At 36.5% G+C, this 10,312-nt stretch overlaps 2 protein-coding genes across 3 annotated transcripts; one reads left to right on the forward strand and one right to left on the reverse strand.

Annotated features, from left to right (window-relative positions):
* LOC101208266 (acyl-CoA-binding domain-containing protein 4) lies at nucleotides 1-5,669 on the forward strand (the record flags this gene model as incomplete). Its single annotated transcript, XM_004150326.3, is given in 14 exon segments — nucleotides 1-86; nucleotides 291-387; nucleotides 487-564; nucleotides 637-759; nucleotides 880-946; nucleotides 1,106-1,167; nucleotides 1,303-1,442; nucleotides 1,515-1,641; nucleotides 2,836-2,950; nucleotides 3,039-3,127; nucleotides 4,119-4,202; nucleotides 4,300-4,617; nucleotides 4,702-4,761; nucleotides 5,083-5,669. Coding segments are annotated over 13 exon segments (1,530 nt in total). The 3' UTR covers nucleotides 5,260-5,669.
* A 653-nt stretch (nucleotides 5,670-6,322) lies between these two features.
* Nucleotides 6,323-10,005, reverse strand: LOC101209968 (NAC domain-containing protein 78). Of its 2 annotated transcripts, none has more exons than XM_011651126.2 (6): nucleotides 9,579-10,005; nucleotides 9,209-9,486; nucleotides 8,917-9,114; nucleotides 7,640-8,155; nucleotides 7,436-7,550; nucleotides 6,323-7,350 (listed from the first exon to the last, which is right to left on the reverse strand). In XM_011651126.2, the coding sequence occupies exons 1-6, from the start codon at nucleotides 9,742-9,744 to the stop codon at nucleotides 6,953-6,955; spliced, it is 1,671 nt and encodes a 556-aa protein (XP_011649428.1). In that variant the 5' UTR covers nucleotides 9,745-10,005; the 3' UTR covers nucleotides 6,323-6,952. The 2 variants fall into 2 exon arrangements, with proteins under 2 accessions (XP_011649428.1, XP_004150380.1); XM_004150332.3 differs by having other exon boundaries at nucleotides 7,640-8,152; nucleotides 9,579-10,001.
* Between the last annotated feature and the right edge of the window lie 307 nt (nucleotides 10,006-10,312).

Raw genomic sequence — 10,312 nt, forward strand, 5'->3', positions numbered from 1 at the left:
CGCTTCATCGCCATCTCCGCATTCTTGTCGTTAATCCATTCTACAATTTTCGCCGGCGATAACTCTAATACATCTTCCCGGTACCGGTAATTCACCACCAATTTTCCTCAGCTACCCCATTTTCTTCTTCTTCTTCTTCTTCTTATCCGATTGTAACTGTTTGTGATTCAAATTATTTATGTTTTACTTCTTGATTCCTCTTCTGCGCTGCAATTGCGTCAAGTTTCGGAAGTGTAGTCATTGGAATTGTGTTTTCAATTGCGAATTTTGTGCCCTTGAATGATTTGCAGATAGAAAATGGATGTCGATAGTTGGCAATGGGGATTAGCCTTTGATCAGTGGGTAGCATTGCCGGTTTCTGGTTCTCGACCGCCAGCTCGATATAAGGTTTAAATTGTTTGATTTCATGTCGGACTGTGTTGGTGATTCTTTGACTTTGTTACATTAAGTCTTGATTGTGCGAGCTAATTCATCTATTTACTCTAGCATGCTGCAGCGGTTGTTGATCAGAAACTGTACATTGTCGGTGGAAGCCGTAATGGCCGGTATCTCTCTGATGTTCAGGTATTAAACGTGGTAGGCTACTTTGGTTTCTGTTCATCTTCATTAGATTGATGGGCGTTTGTCTCTAAACAGGTCTTGGACCTTAGCAATTTGTCTTGGTCCAGTGTTAAACTTCAAATGAATCCTGGTGTTGAGAATTCCGATGGCAATGGTAGCTTAGTTGAGGCTCTTCCGCCTGCTTCAGGGCACAGTATGGTAAGCATTATAAGGCGTGCTTATTGGTACAGTTATTAATTATATGTTCTATACAACATACCTATGTCAACTTATGCCTATAGTCATCTTATGGTTTGCTTGGTTAATTTTAATTGGCAGGTCAAATGGGATAAGAAACTCATCGTGCTTGGTGGAAATTTAAAACGATCATCTGATAGAATTTTGGGTTTGTGTTCTACGAACTACATTATTGTCTATTGGATTCCGTTACCCCTTTATAATATTTCTTAATGCTGTGCTGCAATGGATATCTTCGTGTTTCTACACTGCAATATGTTTTTTAATTGGATCATGGAACCGTATTCTCTTTTTATGGTTCTTGCAGTTCATTGCATTGATCTTGAAACACACACATGGAGTGTTATGGAGACTACTGGAAACATTCCGGTATTTGACCAATTTTTTTTATATGGTCTTAGAGTCTATGCTTATGCTGTATTAACATTTCATTAACTTTTACTTATACTTCACCCTTCAAAATGTTCTTGATCATATTGCTTATTTAATTTTTTAATATTTCAGGTTGCTCGTGCTGGACATTCAGCTACTCTTTTTGGTTCCAAAATCATGATGTTTGGTGGAGAAGACAGTAGCAGAAAACTTCTAAATGACATCCACGTTCTTGATTTAGAGGCGTTAACTTGGGATGAGGTGGAGACAAAGTAAGTGTTCATTCTACTTGTTTAGTTGTCTACTTTGGGAGACCGTTTCATCATTTCCCTGGGTTTTCTTAGGCAATCGCCGCCAGCTCCAAGATTTGATCATACAGCAGCATTGCATGCAGAACACTACCTCCTAGTTTTTGGCGGTTGTTCTCATTCAGCCTTTTTTCGTGATCTTCATGTACTGGATTTTCATACTGTGAGTACTTCCTCTTCACTTTCCTTTTAGCCTGCATGTGTTTTCCTCATTGAAGTGATTGTATGTATAACTCTGACTCATTGTTCTCTTGGCTTGTCTGTCAACTCAGACCTACTGCCTATTTGTTTACAACTTTATAGGCAAAGATAAGAATATTTTATGACAATATTAATACTATGATTTTTTCTACTAACACTTGCATATTAAGTATTATACTTGCAAATTGTGATACCCTATATGGAAATCATGTTACTCTATACTAGTTGCGATTTTTGTAGTCACTTCTGTGATTGGTGCCATATATTTGGGAGTAATAATGATTGAACTGAAGTTCCGTAGTTGTTGAATTATCTGTTTAATGAGTGATTATGTTGTTGAAAAGAAGAACAGGAGGTCTCTTGAGCCTCAGATTTCTCTGTGTCACAGAAGTTGGGGTTCATTTCCAAATATCTGTACCACCCCACTGACTTTCAAAAATATTTATCGTGATGAGTCAACTATAATAAAGGAAACCCTACTTTTAGCTTTGGCTTGAAGTCCTTATAAAAATAAATAAAAAAATAAAATAAAATAGCTTTGGCTTGAAATCCAAGGTTGGGATGCCAGAGCATCAACTACTTCAATGGCTGCTGGGTCATTGAACTTGCTTGACTACTGAAAAATTGAAAGCTGGAGCTCAAGATCCAGTAGAGGTTGTAGACTTCTTCTGCTTAACATTTTTCGTCAAGCGGCCAGAATCTACTGTCACTATCTTCTTGTTTATAAGTGACATTGAATCTCTTCTGACCATTCATCTGGCCTTCGGTATTTGATCTTGTCTTATGTTAGAAGCGAAAATCCAGCCGCTAGAAGTATTGCATGGTGTCGTCCCCTTCTCACTCCTAGAAGTATTTGATCTTGTCTTATTCTGTCTTATTTTGCCCCAGTAGACTGTAGAACTCCACTAATGGTGCTGTCCCTTCGGGGACATCCAATAAAATTGGAACGAACTCCACTAATGGTGCTTACTTTTAATGGTCCAGAGGTTGGGATTATAACGATTCTATTCCCCTATAACCATTCAAAGTAAATTTTATCTTTCTCATACACCTGAGAAGTATGTTTTCACGTGGAAGGAAAATGAGTTGTGGTTAAAGTGGGAATGATGATGATAAATAAATAATAAGAAGCCTTATGATGTTATGCATGCTGCAGATGGAATGGTCTCAGCCACAATTACAGGGTGATTTGGTGACTCCTAGGGCAGGCCATGCTGGCATAACCATTGATGAGAACTGGTATATAGTCGGTGGTGGTGATAATAAAAATGGTATCTAGAGCTTCTTAAATTATTATATAAGCTGTAACATATTTAATTACTAAAAGATTATTATGAATTTGTGGACCTTCCTTTTCAGGTTGCCCAGAGACAATTGTGTTAAATATGTCCAAGCTTTCTTGGTTAGCTTTGAGAAGCGTAAAGCAAAGAGAACCCCTTGCTAGTGAGGTGATTGCAGAGTACATTCCTGCTTATATATTTCATATCAATTGTTTTTCCATTTTATCAATATCATATGTTGAACTTTATCATATGATTGCAAACACTACATGCTAGTTTTGATGATAACATCTTGAAATGACATTGATTGATCCTTGTGCGTGATGTGCCACTGTTCTGGTCCTTTCTCTTCTCTTTGTTGCATTATCCTTTTTGCCTTTTGCATGCCTCTAATTTCCTGGTGAAACATGAAATATATTTGACTTATTTTTACTCCCTAGACATAGGGCACAACCACATGCAATGCAACTGTGGTCAGTCCTTAAAGAAAATAAAACTTGGCTGGAATTTGAAATGATATTCAAAGACTGGTATTTCTCGTATCAGCAAAGAAACTAGCACGCAATAAGCATTTTGAATTTTTTTGTTTTTGTTACCAACTACAGTTCTGTTCTTTTTATGGAAGGAGTTTCGATTGGACATTTATGCAGTTTTTGTGAAGACAAATTGAAAGCTTAGAAGCAAAACATACATCGAGTGCTTTAATAAAATTTTAAAGCCCAAGCGTACATCCTGGCAAATATGAAAGAAAGAAGTCATTACCATTTCCATTCAAATAACATTTTGATTCTTAAAACAAGTCATTTATAAATATTACATGTACACATAAGAAGTGTTTTCGTTCTTCTATGTTCTTAGCTTGATATGCTTTTACTTTTGAAATTTAAATCATTATAGGTTGACAAAGGGTCCAAAAAAATGATGATGTCTTCATAATCTACTGATTAGATGTATGTACGGGATGTGTTTTCTTTCTTTTTTGAACTTTAGATGGTCCAAATAATGTCATTGAATTGGCTTCTTTTTCAACAAAAGAAATGGGCGTTGAATTTGTCTATTCATAAAAAATTTCGTTGATGAAGCAACGTAACTAAGTGTCTCGATTAACTAATGCATGTAATCTTCTTTGTATTATACCATCACTTCATTTCGGGAACAGGGAATCAGTATTAGTTTGGCAACAATTGATCAAGAGAAATATCTGGTTGCTTTTGGCGGTTACAACGGAAAGTATAACAATGAGGTATGTTCTAGGTGATACACCTCCATCTGTTTTTATCCGCACTCTTAGAAGCCTTTATTATCATTAATTATTTTTGTGCCATTATGTGTCCTTGTAGGTTTTTGTCATGAGACCCAAACCGAGAGACTCATCACGTCCCAAGATATTCCAGTCACCAGCAGCAGCGGCGGCAGCAGCCTCTGTTACTGCTGCATATGCCTTAGCCAAGACTGAAAAGCTAGACTTTTCCATGATAGAAGGTGTCTCTAATGGTAGACACCAAAACCATTCTCAACCAAATGGCGCTATTGAACTTAAGGCCATTAGAGAAGAGAAAGCTAAGTTAGAACTAACACTTTCTGAAGTTCAAAGTGAAAATTCCAAACTTAAACAAGAGATTGATGAAGTAAACAGCACCCATGCAGAGCTGTCTAAGGTATGACATTAAGGTAGAATGTACGTTTAAAGATATTATTTTCATATTCAGTTCTAAAGTCTGATTTTTAAATTTTTATCTCAGGAATTACAGTCAGTGCAATCCCAATTAATTGCCGAACGATCGAGATGCTTTAAATTGGAGGTTTGTATTTCATATAAAATCAAGTTTCGATTACAAATTTGTTCTCTACAGCTGAAAAAAGTTGCAGTTTTAGATCCTACAGTTTTAAAAGTTGGGGACTATTTTTTATCATTTTACCAAACTTCAAGAACTAAATTCTAATTTCTATTTACAAACCATAGAGCCTAAATGATTTGGATCAAATTTACAATTCCATCCCATCACCCGAGCTGGGCGGCTCAGGCCGATGCATCAAATTTGTCTTTGATGATCCTATCGATTGAAAGATCTTAAGTTAGGCATCATTTTCTAAGATTCTCTTTTCCCTTGATTGACCAACAGGCACAAATAGCTGAACTACAAAAGATGCTGGAGTCAATGCAATCCATAGAGAATGAGATCCATCTCCTAAGGGAGCAAAAATCTGCCCTGGAGAAACATATGGAGGCTGCCTCAACAGTTCAAAGACAAGGTTCAGGTGGAGTGTGGCGGTGGATCGCAGGCGGTAACAGCGGGTAGGCCTTGAAACACTGTTCGATAACCCCACATTGGCAACACGACCAAGCAGCCAAAATTTTTGGTACCAGGCTCTTAAATTTACCAAAGGCGACCGTTGAATTTGGGTTATGAGGTACGAAAGATGAAGTTGTATTGTTCTCTTTGGAAACTCTACAGGTAATTTTAGACATGTATTCTTTTTTTCAAGATTCTTATTCTTTGAAGTTTATCCTTTAATTTTGTTTTTTGTTTTTTGCTTTTTGCTTTTTTGTCCTTTGTCAATACTTCATTGAATGGGAGTGTTCATCCTCATTTGGGTATCATGGAAATGGTTTCTTTTGTGATTTTATTTTGTAACACTCAGCATTATCGAAACTCTCTCAATTGATGACAAAGGCATGGAAGTGGCTCTTTGTTTGATTTCTCTTCCACATTTTTATCCCCGAGTTCAAACACATTTTGGTCCTTCACTTCAAATAATTTTAGTTCCACTATTTTAATTCAATGTTAATGTTTCTCAAAATTGATAAAATAATGATAAATAATAATCTTTTACTTAAAAAAAAATAAATAAGGGTTAAAACTTTATGTTTAATTTTAGTCCTTAGAATTATTCAGTTTTAGTCCATTGTTTTGAACAAATCTTAAATTTAGTCCTAAATAAATAGGAAGTAAAATTAGACCATTAAAAATGTTCAACTGAAACTTTTTTAAAAAATGGCTAAAAATTTGATAACAGTGTAAAGTGATAGCTGTTCGTTTCCTTTCTAAATGTTTTTGTCAATAATTTTCCAAAAAAAAAAAACAAACTTCAAAATATTTTGATAAATAAAAACGAGGGTTTTTGAAAGGAAAAAAAACCAATAGCGAAGAAAAAAAAACAAACAAATATATATATATATATATATATATATATATATATATATATATATATATATATTTATATATTCAAATATTTATATTTTGCCGACTTAAAAAATTTCTATCTAAAATGATATTTGAAACTCTCTTGAAAATAATCTTAACTACAAACTAAGATAAAAATACAGAACACAGATTATCTGATTCTCGACCACAACATTTGAACCTTTCCAAATTTCCTTTTTCCAAATTAACATTAATTTACACACATTCTAAGAGTAATCCCTTCTCCAATAAATAACAATAATAATTGAAAACATGAGCTGCACCTGTACAATCCTGTGGACAAGAGGTCTCAAGTTCAAATCCCCTCTCCAACATTTATTACAATACCTTTGGAAAAAAAAGAAAGAAATCATCAACAAATTCAGACGTGATGAAAGCTTCTACTCCCATTTTTCACATACATATATCATATATACCCTATAACCATGGACATAAAATAAGGTTTCGAGATCAAGACACCAAAAAGAAACCCAAATATGACATGAGTGATGTAATATATGCAGTATGAACAAAATGTTCCCTTTTACCTCCCCATCCAACTATCATGTGTCGAACACCTCTCTAAACAAAAGAATATTAAGCTAAAAGGCATACCCCAGAGAACAGGGCGGTGGTGGGAAGGGGTGGTAGCACAATCCAAGTTTCCAGTTCACCTCGCTTTAAATAGCGTTCCGGTGGCGGTAACAAATAGGCAAGATTGCTGTTCTTGGCTGCTTGAGAGGAGGGAGATATGCAGCCACTCAAGCTTTTATTCATTACCACAGATAATGTTTTGATTGTTTCTTCATCAATGGGAATATATGCAACTCCCAACTTTAAAGCTCACCGAGAGTATTAGAACCCAGAAAAGCAGAAAGAAGAATAAGAACCCTCGTGACCCGACGATAGTCCCATTCTTCTCAGATTGGTGATCACTTTCAACTTGATGTTGATGTTGAGCAAAAGATAGGATGAGGTTGACATCCGCGTTCTTTCCATATAAGGGATCATTCACCAGATCGCCATTTGATGTCAAGTTTCTTATATGGATCATGCCAGCAGTTACATGAACTGAACTGGAAGTTTGTGCTGCCGAGTTCAGCCGAATGGCCATATCTTTTGATGGATACTCTGAAGCAAATGCAGGAGGGGCAGGGATGTTTCCTAACATGTAACTTGCACCTTTGAAGAAGGGTGATTTTGAATCTGAAACAACAAAATCTCCTTTATGAGTTTTATAGCAAAAGAATGTCTAACATCCTGATTCGAACTATTATATTCTGAATTCTACCTGAACTTGTTTCAATAGCCTTGGGGTCTTGCTTAGAAGTAGATGCATCATTTACGAAAGTTACGGACGACTGTTTAGCAGCCATGAACTCTTTTTCTGCTACTTCGCTCACTTTCTGTTCAGAGATTCAGTAGTTTTATTGAAGTTAGATTCAAAGTTGTAAATCCCAAGTTCTCAACAGTGATACTTGGAATGTAAAGTTACCTCTTCAGAAGTTGTTTGGCTAGAAATAGGTTCTTCACTGTCAAAAAGATCTGACGGGTCAAAAGCCAGCTGTAAGTTATCATCTGCATCAAAGAATGTAAAATACTCTTCAAGCACATCCAGCGCAGATGGATCAGATTCAACTGGATTTGAAAGATCATTGGCCTCCAGGAATAATTCCTCATTGAGGGCAAGATCATCCGGAACACTCGGGTAAGGCTCGTCTAGTAAGTAATTGATATCCTCTTGATTAAAATTGTCACTTGATTCAGCAAGATTACCACTTGATTCAGCAAAACGATCATCCCTTTCAGAACTCTCTCCCGTTCCATATTGCTCTGGTAATTGAAAGAAATTGAGGCTCGGCTGTAGCTCAAAGGTATCACCAGCACATACTTCTGGTTTATTATCATTTTCAACAAGGCCATTGGGTAGCTCAACATGGTTGCTAGTCTCTTGAGGATAAATCAACGGAGGTTGCCCATATTCACCTGGAAGTTCTCCATCAAAATACTGCTGCCCAAAAAGGAGGAAAAAAGCATCTTAATTAGCTTGAAAGTTCTATGTAGAAGAGCATAACAGAATAAATTGGTCAAAGCAACACACTTCCAAAGAGAACTTAACGTGATTAAAGTATTTAAAAGGGTTTTCTTCGGATGTGTTTTGTGTTCTTCAATTACAAAGTTGACCTAAAGGTTGTCAACTTAAACATAGCTCACAGTATTTGACATAACTTACCATAACTCATTTCCTTGAGATTGAGGTAAGGTTCACATGCCCCACATTTGCTATACCAACAAAAGAAAATTTGAGGAGTGGAAAATGATTAAGCGTTTTTGGAAATTATGGATAATTTTTTTCCTCCTGGCTCCTATAAAAGCTAGAAAAAGGGTTACGCTTAAGACCCTGCTCTTAAAGAGCTCTTCAACTCCCCATAAATAGAATAAAGTACACCTTGAGTATAAAATTTAGTTCAGAATCATATGCTTCCATTCATTCTTGGCCCTTGCCCTTTTATTACACATGCTTCATATTCCATTTGCAAATAATGGACCGTCCTATTTTCTACTTGCATAGTTCACTACAAACCTAAAGAAGATCAAGAACACGTTTCATACTAACTAAGCAGCATTGAGTGAGAGCATATATGATCCTTTGTGACTTTACTGGTGACAAGAATAATACATGAACACAAGGATTCGAAAATTAAAAATCTATCCACATGATGCAAAATAGAGTAGCAAATAAAAGGTGGATATATTTAACAAAGCACAAACCTGAGCAATATCATCCACTTCAAAATGCATATAATCATCAACATCAACTAACCCTTCATTGGCCACAACCTCCTCGCCAGGCAGAGTTAACTCTTCATCATCCTCCCACTCCTCTTCAATAAACGGAGCTCCATACTGTTCTCCATTCTTAGGGCCTGAACCACTTTTTTGAAATATCCTGCAAAGAACATAAGCATCCTGCCAATCCAAAACACAATTCAATAACAAACTCATAAGAATAGAAAGTACACAAAACACAATAACCCCAAAAGACAAAAACAAGTTTCCTCACCTGCACAACCCCAGCTTTCTCTAAATCCTCATCAGTAAGTCTATATTCATGCATCACCCAATTGCTGCGAGCCCCACGAGGCGCCCGGCCGCTGTGGTAAACAAGAGTCTTCTTCATTCCAACCACTCGGGAGTTATGTCGAACCGGCCGATCCTTCCCAGTCGTCTTCCAGTACCCATGCTCAGTAGCTCTGTTCGTCCTCGAACTGTTACCATACTTCTTATCCAAAGGACTGAAAAAATACCATTCCAAGTCCCTAGTCTTCAGCTTCGACTTCCCTAACAATTAAAAATTCCCAATAAATAACTCTGTCAACTGAATTCCCAACAAAAAATACACAAATAAAAATAGAAAATTGAAGAAATCTTACCAGGAAGGTCCCACGGCTCCGATTTATAAATTTCAGTGACGGAGATGGGATCAAAACGAAGAGATTTGCCAGAAACCTTGCGCCTAAGATAATATCGCACAATTTCCTCGTCAGTGGGGTGAAATCGAAACCCCGGAGCAAGAGATGTAGAGGAATCAGAGCCCATAAAGCAAAACAACCAGAAGATCAAAGATCAAAGATCAATTAGGGTTTAAGCTAATTCCGAACTCAGAAGTAGGATTGAAAACTAGAATTCCAAATTTATCTTGAGGAAATAATCAAATAATCCTTCGATTTTCAATCAATCATAACCATAAGGATGAACGAATCGGCAGATGGAGGAAAAACAAAGGCGAACCATTGCCAAACAAAAGAAAGTCCATTTCTTTTTCTTGTTCTTTAAGTCATGAAACAATTAAAAAGAAGGTTCGGGAATTAATGTAGCCTAAAACCACCCGTCTGTCGCACTTTACAAGTGAAGGAATTGCTGGTGGTGGGACCGCTTGGGTGTAAGTAAACCAATCAAATGTTTAAACGTGGACAACTTGTAGAGGTTTGTGGAGAATTGGTAATTTTACTGTGACGTAATTGCATCCGTCAGATTAATTTTTGTTTTAGTGTACCAGCAATCGAAGGCTTAGTATCGTCAAACCCCCTCAGCCTCTACATTCTGTTTTTGCAAAATTTTAATTAAGATGTAATGTATTGTTATTAACAAACTCTTGATTACAAGT

Source organism: Cucumis sativus, chromosome 2 (assembly GCF_000004075.3).
Source record: "Cucumis sativus cultivar 9930 chromosome 2, Cucumber_9930_V3, whole genome shotgun sequence".
NCBI classification, from domain to species: Eukaryota; Viridiplantae; Streptophyta; class Magnoliopsida; order Cucurbitales; family Cucurbitaceae; genus Cucumis; species Cucumis sativus.